Below are 23,377 nucleotides of genomic sequence, written 5' to 3' on the forward strand. Positions count from 1 at the left end.
GACAGAACAATGTCGGCTTGTGAGCTATTAATAATGGCAACAGTTCTAATGGCAACTTGGTTGGGAAGATTTTCCTTACTAGAAAAGAGCTTTTTATTTCTAATTTTTCATAAACACCAAAGAAAGGTGAAAACATTTTTTTAATCCAACCCTTCTTTTCTGAGGCTGCATGCTTGTTTTCGTAGCCTCTTCACTGAAATATCGGCAGCTTAACATTACGATTTGGTTCTCTCCGCGCCGAGCAAATGACGAGGGAAAAAACTGAATGTCTGTGAGATACATCAACTGAACGAAAATGCAGCTGTTAAAAAGAAAAGATTCTACAATGTTGCTTCTGTCCAGGTAAACGACTAAGACTTCATCTTGTCGCAGATTGAAACGAAGACTTCATCTTCCTACATCTTGTCACAGATTGAAATGAAGAGCTGCAGTGCTGCACTAATACAGTATGTGCAAAGCAAAAAATAACGACATCATCTTTTTCGTCTAGTATTTACATTAATAAAAATCTACTGGGCATGTATTAGCTTTGCTTTGCCAGATTGTTTTGCTTCTCCGCTCCACTGCTCCAAAATGACGATCTCGGCATTGTCGCCGACCCCGACCAGGCCAAGGCAACCACGAGGACCCAGACGTGTAGCTGAAACCCCTCCACCACATGGCAGAGGTGGAGGCAATCACCGTAGTCAAGTTGTGGTCGTTGTCTCTCGGAGCTGCATATGCTTGCCCAAAGTAAAGGAACTCCATCAGTACGGTGTACACGAATTACAACAGTAGCAAAGGGTCATTTAGTTTGTAAGGACCAAAAATATAAAAAACACAAAATGTACATAAATTTGACTGAAATGCACATACAAGAAAGAGTATGGATGAGTTGTCTAAATAAAACAAGAGAAACAAGCGAAGGAGGTATAACTAGATGGTGAGGTTCTCACAAAATTGGCACATACCTAGGCAATCCACCTAAATTTGATAACAACCATATGATCCTAAATGACTTTATAAAAGAAAAAAATCATAAGTATAAGATCCTACAATAGTATACAATTCAAAGGGGAAATATACAAGAAATGATAAAATATAGATCACACAACATAAGTAGATTACTAGATTACACATACTAGCATGATGGGCGAAATGCAGATTATTTGCTTATCCAGAGGAGGGAGACATTTTTTTTTTTGATAATGAGAGGGAGACATATGCAATAAGAAGAAGAACCGGCAGATATGTATCAAAATGGAACGGATAGAGTGAGGTAAGTACCTCCGTAATGGCACAACATTATTTAAGCTTTGTTCACTGTTGTCTCCTCTCTGGTGTGCATTATCTTTTGTGCGCCACCGTCATCCGGCTGAAGTAGGCACATGAATATATGGATTAGATCATTTTTTCGATAAAGATATTGATTAGATCATATAATCAATAACATATCAGTTGTAGCATATGATCAATACCTCTTCGTCGTTGGCCAAAACATCTTTGCCATCATGTAACACGCGCTTGAGTGATTGAATAATCATCCTTCGGCACACTTGTTCTTGGTTTGTTTTGCTTGAAGCCTCCTGGTCATTGTATCTTCGAATTGCTAGCAAGGGACTGTTGGGGTGGACACCGGCGGCGTGCCTCATCGCTGCCTCCATTTCCTCCACCTTCTCACCATTGTGATTCTTGCAGTTTAGCCAATAGGTGGCTTTCTCCAGCAATGGCATGCTCCCTGGAACCAAGCCGACATCTTCCCTTCCAATGCTGGCACTGCATACCAATTGATGAAGCATCGGCAGTGCACCCTCCACACACTTGATCTCTATATTGGTGATCAAGTATCTCAAGCTCTGGAACTCATCGCTTGTAAGAACAGTGTATGGTGTGCAGTTGTCCACACTCGAGATGCAGAGGAAGCGAAGCGATGGCAGACTCCCGAGAATTCGCAGATCCTGATGCTCCACAGCCTGAGCTGCGAACAACAGGTATGAGAGGTGGGGGACACACGACGAGTCAAACCATGAAAGCCGCCTCGGTAAGAATATGCCAGACAAGGTGAGCTCACGGAGCCTGTAAGGTGCTGGCGTCCAGTCTTCCCAGCCATCATGGCCTGGCCACTCCTCTATGTCCATTGAGTCACAGTACATCTCTAGAGTCTGAATTTTCTGGAGGTTGCACAGGGAGCTCACAAGAGCCTTGTGCATGCTCTCCTTCATTTCATCAAAGTGGATCTCCAGCACTCTCAACTCCGTTAGCTTCCCCATCTCAATGAAGAAGTTTGGGGATTTGTCCACTGAGAATAGCCGGAGCTCTTCTAGGGAGGTTAGCTTGCCAATCTCCCCCAACATTCTTGTGCCTTCAGAAGCGCGCAAAGACAACAACTTCCTGAGCTCACTAACGGACGGTGGCAGTTCTTCTAGCCCAGTTTCCCTGACATCCAATGTCTGCAAGAACTTGAGTTCATGCCCTATTTCTCTCGGGATCTCGGCAATAGGTGTGCCAAACAACCCTAGGTACCTCAGTTGAATCAACTTCCCGACATGTTCAAGACGAGAAATTCCTCCAGAAAAATCACATTCTGTTAGATCCAGTACACGCAATACTTTAAACCTAGAGAGTGGGGGCATCTTACTGTCACGACACATGCTAGCATTGAAAGACCGCAGATGTCCCGTTTCCATGTTGGGGATGTGCCCGAAAGCTCTTTTGTGAAGAGCTAGTCTCCGGACACTATTGCTTGGCAAACATGTCTTGCGATGCTCCACATCATGTAGTGTGATAAAGTTTACTTCACTCGACAAGGTGCGAATGAGATCAAGGATCATATCATGAACACGACAACGGACAACATTTACTCTGTGGCATGGCTCTATCCAACGGATCATGCTCTTATTTATGAGATCGTTGAAATATCTCTCTCCCTGCTCAAATAACCCTATCTCTTGTTTATCTGGGACAAAACCTTCGGCCACCCACCTCCATATCAAAGTATTTTTGTTGATCCAGATATCTTCTGGAAGCACACTTAGATACAGTAAACAAGTCTTTAAACGAGAAGGCAAATCATAATAGCTAAAAGATAATATCTTTCTTGTGTTCTGTATAACTTCATTGTCCTCATTCCCAAAACCAATAGACTCATAAACCTTATACCAGTCCTCCCTCCGTTTACCAACAAGCAAGCTAGCTATTGTAATGACAGCTAACGGCACACCGCCACATTTTCTTAAAATTTTATCAGATACGTCAGTAAACTGATTATTATGACTTGTACCTTGATCACCAAATATTCTGAAAGAGAATAACTTTTTGGAGTCATCATCAGACAGAGGTTTCATGTTGTAAACAGCACCAGCCTTCTTGGCAACTTCACAAATCCGAGTAGTTGTGATTACTCTACTTCCAAGGTTACCGTCCACCAAAGCATATTTAATTATTCCCCATGTTTGCACATCCCATAAGTCATCAATGACTATCAAGTACCTATTTGCATGAGGGAACAAGATCATGGAATTAGTAAAACTACCTAGAGTAGTACCCACTAAAAAAAAGAAGAGCATGCCAATCTTGAGGGGAAAAGGTGCCAATAGTACCAATAATAAAGAAAGGATATACTCGAACAGATGAAGGGGGTGACAGAAATGAAGAATTTATCAACACATATTGGTGCTTTAAGCTTATGCTCCAATGTTTTGTTTCCAAGGAAAATGAAGAGATTCATAACTTGGATTCAACTATTTTAGGGATAATTTTTCATACATACATAGAAAGGGGAGAGGTGAGCCTGATATATCTAGTAGTCACTTCTCTGTCGAGTCTTCTTCCTACTTCTACAATGTTCTGTTACTTTTCTAATTGAGTCCCTACAATTTGGAGTATTACACAACCAGCTCCAACACTCCCCCTCAAGATGGGGCAAACACATCAAATAGACCCATCTTGCTACAAAATACAGAAAACATCCTCTCAGGCAATCCTTTGGTTAAGATATCAGCTACTTGGCTTGCCGAGGTAATATATGGTAAGCAAATTATTCCTTTATCAAGTTTTTCTTTGATAAAGTGACGATCAATTTCGATGTGCTTAGTCCTATCATGCTGGACAGGGTTATTTGCAATATCAATGGCAGCCTTATTATCACAATAAAGCATCAGGGGTCCATGCAAATGTAATCTCAATTCTGCTAAGAGAATATGCAGCCATAATAGTTCACATATACCATGAGCCATAGATCTGTATTCCGCCTCTGCAGTTGATCTAGCCACTACAGATTGTTTTTTACTCCTCCATGATACAAGATTACCACCAACAAAAGCACAATAACCGGAAGTGGACCGTCGATCATCTAAAGACCCTGCCCAGTCAGCATCCGTATAGCATTCAACTTGTAAACTTCCTTGTTTAGTGTATAAGAGGCCTTTCCCTGGACACCCTTTAAGGTACTTTAAAATTCTATTCAAAGCATCCAAGTGTGTTGTCTTAGGGTCATGCATGAATTGGCTAACAACACTCACGGCGAACGCAATGTCAGGACGTGTATGTGAAAGATATATTAGTTTTCCAACAAGTCGCTTATAATGCTCCTGATCAACAGGAGTTCCCATATCACTACTGAGGCGATGATTCTGTTCTATGGGAGTTGCAACTGGACGACAACCATGCATACCCGTTTCTCTAAGCAGGTCTAGAGTGTACTTCCTTTGTGATAGAAATATACCTTTTGATCCACGTGAGACCTCTATGCCAAGAAAATATCTTAGGTGCCCAAGGTCCTTCACTTCAAATTCTTGTGCTAGGTGACACTTGAGGTCGTCAATTTCCTTTTGATTATCACCTGTTATCACAATGTCATCAACATACACTATTAAAATTGCAACTTTATTTTCGGCATGCTTGTAGAATAATGTATGATCTGCATTGCTCTGGTGGAAGCCTTTTATCAGAATGGCTTTCCTGAACCGGTCAAACCATGCTCGCGGGGATTGTTTTAAACCATACAATGAGCGCCGGAGGCGCAACACTTTCCCTTTCTGCTCACTTAATTCAAAACCAGGCGGAATGTCCATATATACTTCCTCTTGGAGATCCCCATGGAGGAAAGCATTTTTTACGTCCATTTGATAGATACTCCAATCTAGATTTACAGCACAAGAAATAAGTGTCCTCACTGAATTCATCTTTGCAACAGGAGCAAATGTTTCCTCATAGTCAATACCATAAGTTTGTGAGTAACCCTTAGCTACCAGGCGGGCTTTATATCTATCTATTTTCCCCTCGGGAGTATGTTTGACAGAGAAGACCCACTTACATCCTACGGATTGCTTACCTTGTGGTAGATCCACGAGCTCCCAGGTTTCATTTTTTTCCAAGGCTCTCATCTCATCGAGCATCGCCTCCCTCCATTTTGGGTCCTCTAAAGCTACTTTCCAGTGTGATGGTATGGAGACAGAGTCTAAAGAGGCAATAAAGCTTTGGAAAGTAGGGCTACAGTGTTGGTAAGAAATGAAGTTTGCTATGTTGTGCCTATATCCAACAAAATCTTTAAGATGCCCTGGAGTGGCGCGAGTCCTAGCAGGTTTTCTCAAGGCAATAGGTAAATTAGCTTGTGGATTAACAGTAGAAATTTGGTTGTCACCTTGCCCTCCAGTGCTAATAGGAGTTGTAGAATTAGGGTAAGTACAATCAGTACCTGGGTCCTTATGCATAATAGACTCTTCATCTTCAGATGGAAGTGATGAATGCCCGGTTGCATCCATAGTGTCACCAGGAAAAGACTCACTATCAGGTCCATCATGGTGTGTCTCCTCCCCCTGACTAGTATCATTACTACTAGACAAATTATTTTCAAGGGACGACATGTTATCATGAATTAAAGGACCAGTTGTACCACTTGAAGGGGGAACACGAATAGGAATCAAGGAACTACTTCCGTTCTCCCCCTCTTGTTGCCCTTCAAGTGGTAACAAGTCAATACCACTGTCACATGATGATCCATAATACGGTTCATATTCACGGAAGGTTACATCTGAACTTTCAAAAAACCGACGTTCAGAGGGACACCAACACCTATAACCTTTCTTAGAAAGAGGGTAACCCGTGAAAACACATTTCAAGGCACGTGGGTCCAATTTACCCACAGAATTTCTGTAGTCATGCACAAAGCAAACACACCCAAAAACCTTTGGAGGAACAACAAAATCATTAGAACCAAACAAACACTCGGTTGGGGTTCTATAACCAAGAACACGAAGGGGCATACGATTTATGAGATATGTTGCAGTTTTAATTGCTTCACTCCACAGAAATTTTGGAACATGCATAGTGAACATGAGTGAGCGAGCAACTTCAAGTAAATGCCTGTTTTTGCGTTCAGCTACACCATTTTGTTCCGGAGTATTAACGCAAGTAGTTTGGTGTTCTATGCCATTTAGAGCAAGGAATTTATCAAAATCTTGGTTAACATATTCAGTACCATTGTCTGATCGAAGAATCTTAACAGTTGTTGCATGTTGGGTTTTAATAAGAGCACACAGGTCTTTAAACACAGACAATACATCACTCTTATGTTTTAGGAGATAAAGCCATGTAAAACGGCTAAAACAATCAATAAATGTTACAAACCAACGGTGACCAGAGATAGAGTGAACCTCACAGGGTCCCCATACATCAGAGTGTATTATTTCAAAAGGTTTACTACTTCTTAAACCAATACTAGGATAGGAGCCCCTAGTATGTTTTGCTAATTCACACGCATCACACACCAAAGACTCCCTAGTGCATAACTTAAACAAGTAAGGGTAGATACGATATAAAGCAGCAAAAGAGAGGTGTCCAAGCCTGCGATGACGCAATATGAGTTCCTGGCTTGGAGACAAATTGGATGCAAGGGCAATTTCTTCTCTTCCTTCATCAAGATAATAGAGCCCATCATGCTCGGTCCCAGTCCCCAAAAGTCTCCCTGTCTTTAGCTCCTGAAAAGCACAAGAAGTAGGATCAAACCAACTTCTACAGTTATGGGATTTATTAATTGAACTAACTGACAAAAGGTTGACCGGAAGTTTTGGAACATGCAAGACAGGGGATAAGGACAATGTATTGGTGCACCTAACAGATCCACGTCCTACAATAGGTGCCATGGATCCATCAGCTACACGTACCTTGTCCTTACCTGAACATGGACTATAAGTGGTAAACAGGTTTGATGCTCCTGTCATATGGTTAGTGGCCCCAGTGTCAATGATCCAAGGATTCGAATGTGCTATGGAAGAGTGGGCTTGTTGATATTCCATACCTCGTTGAGAAGTGGCAGTGAGACTGGAATCAGCTTTTGAGGCTGGTTGGGAGGAAGATCTTTCTGAGAGTTTGAGCTTGGAAGTGAACTCCTGTAGAGCTCGAACGTCTACCACAGGTTGCTCTCGCACAGGTGCAGCATGATTTGCCTGTCCCTTTCCTGCTCCCTGAACTCCCCCTGTCTTTGATTTCCCTTTCTCCCACCAAGATGGGAATCCATGCAACTCAAAACACATATCTTTAGTGTGTCCATTTTTTTTGCAATGCTCACAGAATGATTTGCTCTTATCTGACCTGATGAAGGACCTTGGAGTATATCGGGATTGCATTGACAAGGCTGCACGGTCATCGGTGAATTTTGGGCCATCCTCCTTAGGTTGGGATAGACGTGTCTCTTCCTCAATTACACTGGAGATGATATCATCTAGGCTTGGCCACTCTGGCTGAGAAAATATTAGTTGTCTTCGAAGGTTGAACTCCTGATTTAAACCATCAAGGAAGAGTTTTGATACAAAGGATTCAAACCACTTGTGATGAATAGCCAAATCATTCTTATCAAGCGGCTGAAATGGGTGATAATAGTGCAGGTCTCTATAAAGCCCTTTTACTTCACCCGCATATTCCGTCACATTTTTAGTCCCTTGCTTCAAATGTGTCAGCTCATCCATGATACGGGTAGCTTGCATCTTATTTGATTTACCAGCAAATTGCCTCTCTAGAGCTGACCACACTTCATACACAGTCTGCATTATCTCCACTTGCTGCCGAACAATAGGTTCCATACTTGCCAGTAACCATACTAACACTCTGTCGTTTGTCTGTTTTATACGTATATCAGCATCCTTCTGCTTGTCATCATCACCAAGCAGCAAATTCTCATAGCCATGTGAACTCAGAATCAACTGAGCATGACGTGCCCAGCTAACATAGTTGGCAGGACCTGATAATTTAACAGGATTGGGCTCAAGTGCATACTTAGTTGCTTCAGGAAATACCTTGACTTGTTGCTGCTCCAATAATTTACTGAAGATTTCATATAGTTTATCCACGCTTGTGTCTCCTGATTTTTCTTTGGCCTGTTCTGCCATTTCCTTACTCCACTAAGCAGCAAACAATACAGAGTCTTGGACAGTAAACAGCACCACTAGCACGTACCTTTGGTAGCCCACGAGAGAATGTAGACAAGCTGGAATTTGCTCAAATCAGTCTCACAGGATTAAAGGGCCTAACCGGAGTAGCCTCAAATCAGTCTCACAGGAATTCACAGGCAACTGCTGGCGGGAGCTTCTCTTCAGTTGACCAGCTCACTCGAATTTCAGGCTGACCAATCAATCCCAGTGCAGCTCCCTCAGACGGACACGCACGCCGGCAGCAGGAGCAGTAACAGAACAGAACTTAGAAGAAAGGGACGAGGCAGAGTATTATCTTGGAGTAGCTCCGTGGCGAATCAATGGCGGCCGATCTGCGAGGCGTCACAGCACCCTCACCAGCTCCTCGATCCAATTTCTTGCGGGATGCTACGGATCCGCTCAAAATCGCAGGGGAACCGCATCGGATTCGTCCTGCTCTGATACCATGAAGAGATTCATAACTTGGATTCAACTATTTTAGGGATAATTTTTCATACATACATAGAAAGGGGAGAGGTGAGCCTGATATATCTAGTAGTCACTTCTCTGTCGAGTCTTCTTCCTACTTCTACAATGTTCTGTTACTTTTCTAATTGAGTCCCTACAATTTGGAGTATTACACAACCAGCTCCAACAGAAAATATTATCGACATCAAACTCTAGAAGTATAAGTTGCATGCTATTCTCTTTAGATGGCAGATATAGATGTACAATTTATCTAGATTAGCATTACATTGGAGGACGTTAGCTATACCCAACTATAAGCCAGACAAATTATATAGAAACTCGACATAATAAATAGATGATATCTGTAACACTGTAAATGTAATCCATGGCAGTCAAACTTTAACTATTAGCTAGAGAACTGACGTGCCATACCTATTGTTTGACCTAGGTGACACAAAGATAGTATCGACTAGTGTATTATTGCATAGTTCATACCTCTTATCCGCAAGGAATTTTTGCAGCTGGTTGATGAGCTGCCTTACATCCATAGCCGACGAAACATTGTAAGTTTGCAGGCCAAGTTCATGAAGGATGTCCCCAAAAACTTTTTTTATGTCAGGATTCTGACCCACTGGAACAAAAACTCCACAGTCGAATTTCTTGTTAAGCTTGTCATACAGCGCTTTGGCGAGAGTTGTCTTGCCCAACCCACCGAATCCAACAATGGAGATGGTCTTGAGCTTTCTCTTGGGCACATCACTTCCCTCAAACAAGCTCTTCATTAGCTCATAAATTGGCTTGTCAATGCCAACAAGGTCAGATACCTTGTTGTACATAGCTGAGAGACGAGGGTCGACGACCGTGGTTGTTGCCTGATCAGCAGCAATATCATGGAACTTGTACCGATCGTACCTTTCCTTCACCTTCCCAACATGGCTCTCGATGTCTCTTATGTCATTGGCTATTTTATGGCGAATCTTGAACTCAGTGATCTTGTTGCGTGTACACTTGATGAAGCCCACGAAGCCGACGCGGGGCTTGGTTGACTCAAGTCCCTGGAACTGCACCATGAAGGAGTCGAGGCTATCTTCGATGGCATAAGATAGCTCTCTGACCTCGTTGGCCCAAATCTTGACCAGCGGATCAAGCTGGTCCAATGGCACGTTGGACACCTTCACAAGGGCAGTTTGCATGCTTTCAAGCTCGGCCTTGAGGTCCTTGATCCCCTGCTTCACACGCTTCTTCAGGTGATACTCCTCCTGGAGCAGCATGCCCAGCTTGGGGAGGAGGGCGCCCATCGCTCCGGTGGCAAACTCCATGCCCATACTCGCGTGGTCGCCCTCTCTTGCTTGCAATCTTCTTTCTTGTTATATTTTTCTAACTTTTCTGGAAAGCTCTTGCTAGCTTGATTAGCTACAGCTAAGTTGCGATGGGCTGTATGTATATATAGACCGATAGCTATTACTTAATGTTGCTGTTAGCCATGTCATACAAGGGACATGGTTGCTACTATAGCTCTGTTTCTTATATATGGAGCTATATATGTGCAAAGTTAATTAGATCAAAATTATATTGAAGTGTGCATGTGTGTGTGTACAAACTACAAAGAAGTCTGCAAGATTCGTTTTCTGTTCAGACTTCAGACCCAGCTATTTTTCATACCAACTGTACTAACAGTACCATGGAGATGGTTATACAAGAGGCTTAACCTGAGACCACGACGGTGTACTAATAATAAATGATACACATCGTAGACAGGTTTCTTCGAAAAGCATTTATGATTTGTACTTTGGTAGGTCATCGTTGACATTTTTCTCTGAAACGTTTTCTGTAATTTAACACGCCGCCGCCTAATCATATGTCATTTGTTCTTAATTTTTTTTTTTTTTTGCGAATGACATTTGTTCTTAATTACTGCAAAGACGACATGGTGCCATAGTATAAGCCAAATGTTCGATCGACAAAGTCAAGGCCAGGAACGACATGCGTGTTCATGTTGCCACAGGGGTCAAGGCATATGAACAACACCAAGAACAGTGGTCGGTCAAGGCGATGGAAATAATCAGGTCGTCAGAGCATCCCTAATCTGAGTGCGAGGTGCAGCATGTGGACAGAATCCAGTGTTGGACCTGCAGTCATATGCATGTACTAGTACTAGAGAAGAAATTAACAAGGCTTCTCTAGTCCCGTCGTAGTCTAGAGAGACTGACTAGCTTAAAACTGACTTGGAACTATAGTTATCGCGGCATCAGGGGCCGGCTGTCCGGTGTCAATGAAAAATTAAGCCGGATTCGAGCTGTCGCTGAAACGAATGGAGGTAGAGGAGCAGAGCAGGGGCATCTACGTTCGTCGGTTCGTGCGTGTCCACTTGGGCGGCTACGTTCGTGCGTTCAGACGAGTCTGGTCCAAGTCTCGTACTGTACTACTGTACTAACAGACATTGTAATTCAAGCATCACGAATCTTTGGACTTGTCCGTCACAATCAACATTCCACCGCCCTCTTAGCTGCAAAATCCTACTATGTCGAAATGAAATCAAAAGTAAACATAGCACAAGCGACCAAAGAAACTTGGGAGACAAAAACTGGATGGGGAAGAGAGACGGGGGCATGGGAGGAGAAGGGGGCAGAGTGGAGAGATTATTGTACCACTGGGGCTCGACGTACAGGTCCTCCTGCTTCCGGCGAACTGGGCAAGATTTTTTTTTTTAGAGAAAAAGGGGCATGCCCCCGGTTCCAATATATTGAAACCAAAACATCCCAGTTTACAGCATCATTTCCAGAAGTTTAAACTCTTCCACATCAACCTCCTCGCAAGAAACTTACTTATTACAACACCAGACAGCACACGAGAGAGCCAAACACTTAGAACTAACCACCAAAAGAACACAGGCAAAGTCACTGCCGCCCCATGACCTGAAAGTAAGCTCCATCCCCCACCAGGATCAGGTCATTTGCATCCAGGGTTCTTGCCAGATCTTCCGCAGTCATTAGCATTGGGCCCAATCCTCTCGCATTGTTCCTGTCACACACTTCCAGAGTAGTTCTTACCTTTTTCTGTGGAATCACCCAGGATCCGGCCACAATATCATTGGTGGCAATCTGGCCACTCCTTCCAACTTGTTCATCAGGCCTATCAGCTCTTCTTTTTCCTCCTCTTTCAGCAGAATTTTCCACTGAGCACAATTGCTTAGCAAGCGTCTCCACAAAACCTGCATGCCAAACCATTGTACCCGATTGAAAACGTGGTCATTTCTGGTAATCCAGATAGCCCTCAAAATAGCAGCAAAAATCAGATTGCATTTTTTATATTTCTTTCTATTCACCCACAGGGCAGCAACATCATGTATATTCGAAATATTCAAATTTAAACCCAGAGCATCTAAAACCCTTTCCCACATATTGGCAGCAACAACACAATCAAAGAACAGATGTTGACATGACTCTATTTCATTGCAAAACACACAAGTCAGATCATCAACATTCTGTCTTTTGACCAAGTTATCTCTAGTGAGAAGCTTATTATGGGAAAGCAACCAAAGAAAGAAATGAATTTTTGGGGGCACTTTGATTTTCCAAACACAGTGAATGTCAATAGTTTGAATCCCTCCAAAATTAACCACAGCATATAAGGACTTAACACTATAGACCCCATTTGCTGTCCATTTCCAAATTAAACAATCTTTAGAATCATTTAAAGAGAGAGTTTGTGCAATTTGCTGAATCTCCAACCATTGCAACATAAGCTTGTGGTCAAAACACCTTCTAAAAGTCATTTTCAGAGAAGAACCATCCCAAAGATCAGCAATAGTTTTATTTTGCTCATTAAGCAGGAAATAAACTTCCCAGAATTGAATAGCTAGAGAGCAAGACCCAAACCAGTGGTCTTCCCAGAACTTAATAGTTCTCCCATTACCAACTTTCCACATATAACCCATCTTAGCAGCCTTGGCAGCCCATAGCACCCCTTTCCAAAAGGGAGAGGCCCCATGATCAGAACAAGAGAAAAAATTAGGGTTATTCACAGCATATTTGCTATCAACTATTTGTTTCCAGATTTTGTTATCATCCAAATGATATCTTTTAATCCAGGAAGCTAAGAGGCAAATATTCATTTCTGATAAGTCAGGGATACCCAAACCTCCATACTCCTTCTTCCTAGTGACCAAACCCCAATTAGCTAAATGGTACTTATGGTGCCCCTCATAATTATCCCACAGACAGTGAGCCATTTGAGAGTTAATCAGAGTAATAGCCCATTTGGGGAATTTAATCACACTAAGCAGATAAATTGGAATACTGGCCAACACACTTCTAACCAGCTCTAGCTTAGCAGCATGATTAAGAAGTTTGCCTCTCCAACCAGCAGCTTTTTTAATAATTTTATCAACAACAGGTTGAATATCCTCTTTTTTAAGCTTACAGTGATGCAGAGGGACCCCTAAATACTGCAAGGGGAACTCACCCAACTTGCAACTCAAAGTTTGAGCAAAAAGTTGTGCATCCCCATCAAACACATTAATAGGAACTAAATCACACTTATGAAAGTTGATCCTCATTCCAGACATCTATTCAAAACAGGCTAAAATCCATTTTAGATTGATGGCAGAAGACAACCTTTTTTCAAGGAAGAGTAAAGTATCATCAGCATATTGCATACTGATGATACCCCCCCTCCCCATGCCTTGCATAAGGCCAGCTATCCTTCCACCAGAAGCAGCTTTATAGAGAATTTTAGTAAAGACATCAGCCATAAAATTGAAAAGAATAGGTGATATAGGATCACCTTGTCTCACACCCCTGCTAGTAAGGAAAAAATTGCTATTGCAATCATTAATCCTAACCCCAACAGAGCCATTATGTAGCAGATCCTCAATAATCCTCATCCACTTGGGGCTAAAACCCCTCAGCCTCATGACTCTTAACAAAAAATCTCTATCAACCCTATCATAAGCCTTTTCATAGTCTAGTTTAAAAATAAAGCCATCATTTCCACTGTGGACAGCATCATGAATAACTTCATGGGCAGAAACCACACTCTCAAGAATAAATCTTCCCTTAATAAAAGCAGTCTGGTTAGGAGAAATGAGTTTCTCACTCACCACTCCTAGCCTATTGGTAGCACATTTAGAGAAAATTTTGAAACTACAATTAGTCAAAGCAATAGGTCTAAACTTCTGTATAGTTACAGCATCAACTTCCTTAGGAATCAAAGTCAAAAGAGAGAAATTTAGCCTAAAGAGGTCAAGATTTCCCTCATTCCAATCCTTAACCATATCCATGAAATCAGCTCTAATGAGCTCCCAGAAATGTTGGTAAAATAAGAAAGAGAAACCATCAGGGCCAGGAGCACCTTCAGCATAAGAGCCAAAAATAGCATCTTTTATCTCTTTCTCAGTAAAAGGTGCATCAAGCATATCATTATGATTCTGTGACACCATATCATCTGGGTCCCAGAAATCATCTACTATATCAACATCAAGACAAGGCTCTTTACAAAACAAAGTCTTATAGTACTTAACAGCAATATCCAACATACCTTTGTTATCATCCACCATACCCTCATCACCTTGCAATTGACAGATCTGTTTCTTCCTTCTTCTCTGATTAGCTACAGAATGAAAATATGAAGTGTTACGATCACCTTCTAAGATATACCTTTCCCTGGATCTCTGTCTAGCTTTAATTTCCTCATTACTCCAAATTTTAGTGAGCTCAACAGAAATATCTTTCATCCTTTTCTTAGAGACAGGAGAAAGACACTGAGTTTCAGAAATGATATCAAGCAGATCATATTCAGCAACTAACTTTTGTTTATTCTTTCTTTGAGCAGATTCAATATTAGCAGCCCAACCTTTCAAGCCTTTCCTAGTATTCCTAATTTTAAAGTTCCATCTGTCAATAGATTTATTGAGATGACAAGGGGCTTGCCAAAACTTGGCAACCACCTGATCAAACCCCTCAATATTAAGCCACCACTTCTCAAATCTAAACTGCTTAATAACAGGAACTTTCAAAGCCCCAGTATCCACAACTAAAGGAGTATGGTCACTCCCAACTCTAGCTTTTAAAGATAAGCTACTAGCAGGGAAAAGAGCATCCCAACAAGTAGTCACAAACACTCTATCAAGCAAAGCCATAACCAGATTATCCTGATTATTAGCCCAAGAAAATTGCCTACTAGGATTTTTAATTTCCATCAAATTAAATTTATTAACCCAATCATTAAAGAGATTGGCCCAATGTTGGTTGATGTTTCCAGTGTTTTTCTCACACTTTTCTCTAATGAGATTGAAATCACCCCCAACCAGGGTAGGACCATTCCAACAAGCCATAATGTTATGCAACTCATTAATAAAGTCTAATTTGTGTTCCTCATAAGCAGACCCATACACAGCAATCACTCTCCAAATGGTATTGTCTGTTTTTGATTTAATCTAAACAGAAACACAAAAGGAAAGAATCTCCCATTTAATAACATCAAACAAATCAAAATTAACACCAACAAGGATCCCTCCAGCAGTTTTCACAGCAGGCAACCAATTCCAAGTAAATTTCTCTCCTGGATCTAATTGCTTAAGCTGTATGCTAGAAAAGTCCTCCTTCTTAGTTTCAGAAAAACAAATAATATCAGGGCATGTCTCTCTAATGAGGTCATGCACTCTGGTTAGCTTATCAGGTCTATTTAGACCTCTAGAATTCCATATTAGAGCTACTACCATTTTTAAAAATCAGTTTTCTTCTGCCCTTTTTCTTACTGTGGACTAATGTCCAAGGTTCATCCTCATCAGGTACATCACTAAAGTGATCCTCCTGATCAGAAACAACCTCACTCTCATCATCAAGACCAACCCTCATCTCCTCCACAGATAAACTAATGTCATTTGGGAGGAAACTCTCAGGATTGGAATTATGGAAATTTATAAGCCTATTTGTTTCAACTTTTTTAATTTCATTAATAACATAATCAACCTCTAGGCTTTTGTGACCCAGGCTAATGCCAGCATTTTTTGCAGTATCATATAAAGTTACATTATCAAGAGCAGCAAAAGAATTTGAGAAGCCATGTATTCTATTACCTTTAGGAATCTCCAAATTTTTAGCCTTCTTCAAATCTTGAGCTTTTTCTATAGCAGATTTACCATCTCTTGGAATCCTGGAGCTCATCCTTGTAGCTTGAACAGGTCCCCAGGTCTTCTTCTCCTTCCAAGCCATAGCAGCCACCACAGGAGCAGAATTGTTGAGCACAGGACCATCTTCCTTCTGGATCACAGCATCAGCTTCCTCCTCACTTTCATCATCAAAATGCTGGAGCAGATTCTTCCCAATATTTTCCTCAGCTTCCCTTAAGACTAAAGCATGACTGACTTGCACAACTGGTTCTTTCCCAAGGACTTTTTCCAACACAGACATCTCCAGCTTCTGATGAGCAGCAGATTCACTCCTCCCACCCAGAGGCATAGAAGATTCTGTCTCCATCTTATTGTTAGCTCCACTTTGCTTATCCTTGTCCAAGCTCTTGAAATCATCACCAATCTCATCATCATCATTCACTGTGTCACCCTTATTGCCCAGACCAGGATCTTCATCATCGTCATCATCCACATCAATAGCTTCTCCTTCACTCTCTACCACAAAGTTGATCAGATAAAAACACTGCTCCATCTCAAACAGCTTGTTGGTTGGGATCTTGGTCTTGTCTCTAACAGCTACCTTGACCCTGACCTCTTCATAGAAACTTCTGAATATGCCATGCCAATCAACATTAACAAGCACACCCAGAGATGTTGAGACTTGGCAGATAGTTTTCCAGGTCAACCATTTGGCAGGAATACCATATATCTTGATCCAAATTTCCTGAAACTCCTCAAAAGGCTCAGCTTCCCCCTCCCAATTCTCAAAATAGATCACCACCCCATCTTTTTTTAGATTGATGGAAGGGTATTCCACCAAGTCTTTTATCCTTTTGCTAGGTGGAAATCTCACTAGGAACTTCTTTGGACCAATCTGTCTTATCTGCCAGAACCAATTTGCCTTCCACATATCAGTGAAACACTTCTCCAGGTCACCAGCAGATATTTCACCTTCCTTGACCACCACCACACCAACATTGTCCATATTTAGCCATTGCACAGCTTCTGGACCCTCCACTTCCACATGGAAGAAACCCAGACCTGGATTTGCACTCCCCCAATATTGAGCAGTAGGAAGAAGAGAATACCACATAAGGCAATTGTCCATATGGTGTCCAGTCTTGCTGCAGATGAAGCACCTCTTGATCCTAGTGCACAGGCCCACATAGTGTCCCAACTCTCCACAATTATAGCATGTCACAGACTTGAATTTTGGATCCAGAATAGGTCCAGGACCACCCATTACAGATAGTTGCAGGTTATTACCTCCTTTGTCTCCAGCCTGTCTAGACCCATCAGAAGCAGCATTCTTCTGAAACTTCTTCTTGTTCTTCCCAGCACCAGAATTTTGTGATTGCTGCACAGGGACCATACTGGCACTACTCCCCTGACTGTTTGATTGCGGGAGGTTTTGAGGAATCCCTTGCGGAACCATCAACATAGGATTGAAACCAGGTTGAGGGATTTGCTGGTTGCCGAAGAACTGAGGCCACTGATTCATCGGCATGTTCCACATTTGTGGCTGAAGCATTGGGAACATACCTTGTCCAGCCCCCATCTGTTGCATCATCTGTGGAGGAAATTCTGACTTGACCACCACAGGTTCAATGACAGCACCCGCAGAGGGAGCAGCCGATGATGTCACCGCCGCTGCTGTAGGTGCGCGCCCACCACCAGATCCACGACCAGCCCCACCACCGAATCTGCCCGCACCGCGACCACCTCCTGCCATAGACACCACCTCAACGAAAGATCTCTTCCCCTCTGCAGCACCCCAGAGATCAGAGAACTTGATAACTGTTGCTCTAGGAAGAAATCCACGGCCAGCCGGATAGCAGTCAGCAGGTGTGAAGGATCTATCCCGAACTAAATCTCTCCTGACCCAGACCAAAGTCGGAGCACTAGGCGTAGACCTAGATCCGACCAGGAGATTTCTGGCCGACACAGCCGGCGCATCCACAGATTTATAACTAGATGAAGACGTATTTCCAAAGGACGCCAACTCTGAGGAAACATGGACGGACCGATTTCGCCTGGAAGGGTCCAAACAACGACCACCGATAGCATCCACCAGCGAGTCACTGCGCAATGGGCCCCGCCTCTGTTCAAACCATCCAGAATTCCCCAACCTCTCCGGCGAACAGTACCTCGTCGGAGAAGGATTTCCGCTCCTGATCCTCTCCCTACGTCGCCGATCATCAGCCGAGCCTCTACAACCCGCAGCGATAGCAGGCCTCGAGACTCCACCCTGGATCAGCACCGGGGACGACCTCGCCGGCGAGATCTGGAACGAGGACATCAGGGCTTCCAATTTTCCAGCTCCTCCAGTCCTTGCTCCGCCAATTGACGCCGCGGGTCTTCGGGATCCATCGACTTGACCCTCGCCAGCGCCGCGGCCACCTGCTCCTCGAGCCCCTGCCCAGAGATTTGCGGCCTCCAGCCCTTTTCCATCTGCTCCACCGCCCACTCCGAAGCGAGGCTGATCTGAAGGATTAAGAGCTTCCGCTCCAGAATCGCCATCCTTCGCCCCTCCACCCTTCGCGCTTCCTCTTCCGCCTTCTTCGCTGCCTCCTCCCGCCGCCTTCTCTCCTCTCCCCACCGCATCTCCTCGGCGAACGACGGGAAACCCGCAGTCCACTTTGAGCTTGACATCTTCCTTCGCCGGGCGTGCCGAAGAGTACCAGCACCGACGAGAGCACAGGGTAGAGATGGGGGAGGCGGAGGTGGTGGTGGTGGCGAAGGTGGTGGTGGCGGCGGCGGTGATGGTGGTGGTGGTGGACGGGCTCGGTCGCCGTGGAGTCGCCAGGTCGCCAGAGAGAGAGAGACGCCCTCCTTTTTCAAGTCGAGCCACCAAAGATTTGGGCAAGATTTGGGTGTAGACTGTAGAGGAAGGGCGAGCTTCCGCACCTCCAAAGGCGGCGTAGGGGGTACCGTGTCGTGGGCGAAGGCGTGGTACGGTACCAGGTTGGTTGCAGATGCTGGTTCGCCGGATACCTCCGCAGCCGACGGAGAGTACGGCGCCGTCGTTGAGCAGCAAGGAGTATCGCGCGAGGAGGCGAGGCAAACGCGCGCACGAGGACGAGTGGCAGCGAGAGGAGGCCTAAAAAGTGCGAGGGCGCTGTTGAGGAGCGGCGCGGCGGCGCTCGCCATCAGCGGCGCAGGCGAGTAGCGGAGGGGCGATGCGACGGAGAAAAAATTTCTGGGGCCGGGCCGCACCCTCCCCACCTAAGATTTTGATACATCAGCTTTTAATCACTAATCTCCAAGCCTCCAAAATCGTTAGAAAAACGGCAAATCTATTCTCAGGGCCCTAAAAGAGCATCTGCGGCTGCACCAAAGCTGGCAGGGAATGTTGTTTCCTCACCGGCGTGCCTCATACGACATCCCAATAAAAATTTAAATTAGAATGACATTAAATAAAAAGGAGGAACTTCCTCCGTTTTCTGCCAAAACTTTCGTCAACCATCGCTAATCCCGAACGGGCTTTCGTCAGCCATTATGGGCCGCGTCGCTACCTGCACCAGAATCACGTACCTTCAATACAAACCCACATAATTTCGCTACCTGCACCAGAATCACGTAGCTTCCTAATTAGACTGCCAATCAATACAAACCCACATAATTTCGCTACCTGCACCAGAATCACGTAGCTTCCTAATTAGACTGCCATAATTCCGCCCCTTGCCCAATTTCCGCTCTACACCCAGCCAATCACAATCCTTATACAAACCCACATAATATACTTGCCAAATTTTGCCCAATACCCAAATTTCGCAATTGGAGGCATAAAATCTGTCACATAACCATCTTACATTTTGTCAAGGAAGCAAATGAGCAATCAAATGAGCAAAATATTCAGTCAACAAATTGTCAAGGAAGCATATCAAAAGGATCAATAAACATAAATTACTTGCCTTTCTTCAGCATATAGTTAATTACGTCTGTACCCTCTCTTCAATAGTATAAATCATGCCGGGCCATGCCATTTCTGTGTTCATGATGACCTGATGCACCATCTTCTCACCGACCACGTCCCCTTCAAACAAGAACATCGACTTTCTTCACAAGGCAGATTATCATTGGGTTCAGGGAGTTAAGGTATGTTTTCCACCGCAAGGGGTCAATCCCAAATTCTCCGAACAAAAAGCAGAGCTAGCCTAGCATATTTCTTTGCAGGAGTACCCAACAGCCCCAACTCTTTCTCCCTGTTTTTGCTTTTCTAAAATTTCACCTCCATTATCCAAATTGGTTCACAAAGTAATAAGATACCCCATTGCTGAAAGATTATGAGCGTTCCCGTGAATGATTGGGCGCCATATCCAGTTTTGTCCATTTTTTCTCTGTCCGACATGGAAGCATCATCTGCTCTCCTTTTTTTTATGGCTAAATGCTCCTTCTGCATTAAAAAAGAAAAGTATGCTGAGTTGTAACCTTCTTGATTGATTGTGCATCTCCAAAGGTATCAAAAACTGTAAGCAATTTGCAAAGTTGTCAGTGTAGCTATAAGGATGGTTATGTTACATACAATTTTGAGGTGAAAAATATATAATATTTTCATCTCGCCTAACATGCTACATACTGCCCGCAACTCTCATGTGTAGGATGAAACAGATGTTCACTCAAGTGTATCTAAAGTACATATAGCACATATAGATGGAATCATTTGTCAAGCATAATATACTTCCTTTTATGTGTTTGGTGAAAACATGGTTGCCAATAATATGCTTCACACGAGTTAACAGGATGGTTTGGTTAGACTTGGTAAATCATACTTTGAGGGGACAGATCTCATTATATCAGATGTGTTAGACTAGGACCGATGGCATAATGTGTTATTCAGTTTGCAAATGTGTTAGGGGCATTCAATAGTATGATAATAGTGGTATTTCAAGGACGTGCAGACAAAATATCAAATGTATTTCAATGCATCAATTTCAGACTCTTGCTGGCTACCTTGACATAGATGAGCTCAAGTGATGTTCCCATGGAAGCGATGACGGAAAGGCATCCTATCTACACTTTTTGTGCTCATGGCCAAATGTACCAGAACATATCAAAGCATCCTATTGAACAGCTTCCTTATCAAACAAGAAAAAAGAGTATTTCAAAGCTGTAGTGCGTTGGAGAGAAGAGTATTTCTGCACCTTATTTTGTACTGTCAAGTTATGTATTTTCTATCTTATCAAAGATGTAGTATGTTGGAGACAAGAGTATTTTGATCTGTCAAGGACGTGTATTCTCTAGATGATTTTTCACAATAGCCAGTACCGTCAAGTTATGTATCCTGCAGGTAACAAGGATTAAATCATTAGTGCTATCTGATTAATGAAAATGCATAAAGCGTCTCCATTATACAGCTGCGCAAATAGGCCAAAGACAACTATCACCTTTGATTCCACCTTAGATGGTTGGCCTTTGTCTAACCAAAAACTGAAAGGGTCATCATCTAATTCCACCAAAATCGGTTGGTCTTTTCTCAACAGCTATACCCTTGACCCAATATTTTAAATCTGTAAATTGGTGGACTGATCGAAGAATCCACCTACTTATCTGACCATCAACTCCTCCAGCTGCTCAAGAATAATAGATCCTTGCGCCTAAAACAAAACAAGTACAACAAGAGTTCAGAACCATGCAGCAAAGAAAACACCAATGGCTATATAGAGGAAGTATAAAGCATGCTGTAGAGCCAACAAAAAAAGGGAATTTGTCAAACACAGACAAATAATCCGCTAGAGACAAAAGCTAAGAGAGGAAGAGATCAAACTAAGTGAGGAAAATATACAATTGAGAATTGAGAATTCCATTTCTTTTCTGTACATAGAATGTCCATTACATAATTTTATCATGTCTAAGCATATATATAAATACTTGTTGCACACTTATATGTGAAAGAAAGGATTCACCTATGTTATAAAACAGGAAGGCTTTTCTGAATATATGCAATTGCTCTCCATATAATTTTGTCCTCTCCAACTCCTCAACAGCTATAGCCTACAAACGGAAATTGAGCTTGTAAATTTTATAACCTAGAAATAAATATTGAACAGACGCGAACCGAGCAGTGTGGGGCAAGACAAAATACCAGTGACCAGTCGCAGGCGAGGTGGGCATGGGCGTCGATCATCAAATCCGGGAGCATGCCGTACTTGGGCCGCTCGAGGAGGCTCGTAGCTGCGGATTCGAGGAAGACCAGGTCTGAGCCTTTGCCTCCGCCGACGGGAATGAAGGAGAGCCGAAGAGGAGAGGGTTCATGACGCAGTCGATGTCCTCCTCCAGCCTGAGCTTCAGCACGCTCGCTGCCTCCACGGGGGTCAATGAGGGGCCTCGGAGCAGCATGCTAGCTGGGGTCGCCGGGGGCCGCCGATGAGCTGGGCGGAGCGAGCCAACATGTCCCCACCTGGCCGATTGCGGCGATGAGCGGAACATCCATGGCGCCGCACTGTATTTCCTGGGCCAGCTAACGCGACGACCCGGACAGCCTCAGTCGCCTCCACATCTTGGAGCTGGAAGAAGGGGTGGCCGGCGGTGCGGTTGATTCGCCGTGGAAGACGAAGGCCCGGACGGTGGCAGGGTGCGCGGCGGCCTGGCCTCACTCGCCGCCACGGCGCGGACGGTGGCAGGGCGCACGCGGCGGCCCGACCTCAGTCGCTGCCCACGGGGCAGACTTCTGACGGAGGTGTGGTTAGAAATGACATCAAGAACAGTGAATTCCCAAGAATAGGCGGGTACACCACTCCTTCCTTTTCCTGTACACAAAACAGAGGAAATAAGAATGAAGGCTTGCTAATGTTGACAGCAGATATTCGAACTTTATACTCTGAAACAAGATACTGAAGACAATATTGGAGTAATGCCCATACTCTATAATGTAAGCTCTTTATAAATTAATTTCATGTTCTGATCGTAACTGTCACTCCCAGCAGGACATTTCTGATTTCTCCATTCAAATTACTCTAGGAGTACATGACAATGAACACTAATGGGCAGCAGCAATAAGACTATTGCAGATAAAACATGATGCATTACAGAAGGAGGGATGGTAGCTCAATTTCAGAAAAGTACAGAAGAAGTGTCATCCTTTGATTACTGTTGTACGGAGTACGTACCTTTGATTAGAAGCAAAGTGCCTGGAGCACCGAGCATGGTTACGATTGGAGCTCCGCATCAATCTGGCATGCTTGGAGATGGGAGCCGCTGCTACCTGTCGCCCCAGGTGTCCCACTACGTCGCGCTGAACCACCACCACCTCGTCCAACCGCCGCTCAAGTTGGCGGAGCTGCCGCATCCGCTGGAGGCGCTGCCGCAGGGCCTGCAGCTGGTCAGCGAGCCGCAACTGGACGGGGCCGTCTCCTGGGGCCGCGCCAACTTCAAGCACAACAACCTCTCCAGC

General features: G+C 43.7%; 3 protein-coding genes across 3 annotated transcripts; all 3 read right to left on the reverse strand.

Moving 5' to 3' along the window:
* Positions 1–286: 286 nt before the first annotated feature.
* Positions 287–10,723, reverse strand: LOC127308066 (disease resistance protein RGA5-like). The gene is made up of 4 exons (XM_051338833.1): positions 9,348–10,723; positions 1,458–3,468; positions 1,267–1,354; positions 287–713 (listed from the first exon to the last, which is right to left on the reverse strand). The coding sequence occupies exons 1-3, from the start codon at positions 10,175–10,177 to the stop codon at positions 1,289–1,291; spliced, it is 2,907 nt and encodes a 968-aa protein (XP_051194793.1). The 5' UTR covers positions 10,178–10,723; the 3' UTR covers positions 287–713; positions 1,267–1,288.
* On the reverse strand, positions 6,522–8,973 carry LOC139832154 (uncharacterized). Its single transcript, XM_071821726.1, has 2 exons — positions 7,277–8,973; positions 6,522–6,956 (listed from the first exon to the last, which is right to left on the reverse strand). Exons 1-2 carry the CDS (start codon positions 8,361–8,363, stop codon positions 6,913–6,915), a joined length of 1,131 nt encoding a protein of 376 aa, XP_071677827.1. The 5' UTR covers positions 8,364–8,973; the 3' UTR covers positions 6,522–6,912.
* Positions 10,724–11,658: 935 nt separating the features above from the next.
* LOC127308067 (uncharacterized) lies at positions 11,659–17,206 on the reverse strand. The gene is made up of 3 exons (XM_051338835.2): positions 15,931–17,206; positions 14,391–14,462; positions 11,659–12,063 (listed from the first exon to the last, which is right to left on the reverse strand). The coding sequence occupies exons 1-3, from the start codon at positions 17,090–17,092 to the stop codon at positions 11,750–11,752; spliced, it is 1,548 nt and encodes a 515-aa protein (XP_051194795.1). The 5' UTR covers positions 17,093–17,206; the 3' UTR covers positions 11,659–11,749.
* Between the last annotated feature and the right edge of the window lie 6,171 nt (positions 17,207–23,377).

This window comes from Lolium perenne, chromosome 6, assembly GCF_019359855.2.
Source record: "Lolium perenne isolate Kyuss_39 chromosome 6, Kyuss_2.0, whole genome shotgun sequence".
NCBI lineage: Eukaryota > Viridiplantae > Streptophyta > Magnoliopsida > Poales > Poaceae > Lolium > Lolium perenne.

Excerpts from the sequence above, each read along its gene's own strand:
- LOC127308067 (XM_051338835.2), bottom strand. The coding sequence starts at position 17,092 with ATGGACAATTGCCTTATGTGGTATTCTCTTCTTCCTACTGCTCAATAT. Across the intron at positions 14,463-15,930 it reads AAATTTGGAGATTCCTAAAG|CTAATCAGAGAAGAAGGAAG; the intron begins GTAATAGAATAC and ends TTCATTCTGTAG. Across the intron at positions 12,064-14,390 it reads TATGGTGGATGATAACAAAG|GTTTTGTGGAGACGCTTGCT; the intron begins GTATGTTGGATA and ends TTTGGCATGCAG.
- LOC139832154 (XM_071821726.1), bottom strand. The coding sequence starts at position 8,363 with ATGGCAGAACAGGCCAAAGAAAAATCAGGAGACACAAGCGTGGATAAA. Across the intron at positions 6,957-7,276 it reads CACTGCCACTTCTCAACGAG|GAGCTAAAGACAGGGAGACT; the intron begins GTATGGAATATC and ends TGTGCTTTTCAG.
- LOC127308066 (XM_051338833.1), bottom strand. The coding sequence starts at position 10,177 with ATGGGCATGGAGTTTGCCACCGGAGCGATGGGCGCCCTCCTCCCCAAG. Across the intron at positions 3,469-9,347 it reads AAATTCCTTGCGGATAAGAG|GTACTTGATAGTCATTGATG; the intron begins GTATGAACTATG and ends TCATGCAAATAG. Across the intron at positions 1,355-1,457 it reads TTTTGGCCAACGACGAAGAG|CCGGATGACGGTGGCGCACA; the intron begins GTATTGATCATA and ends TGCCTACTTCAG.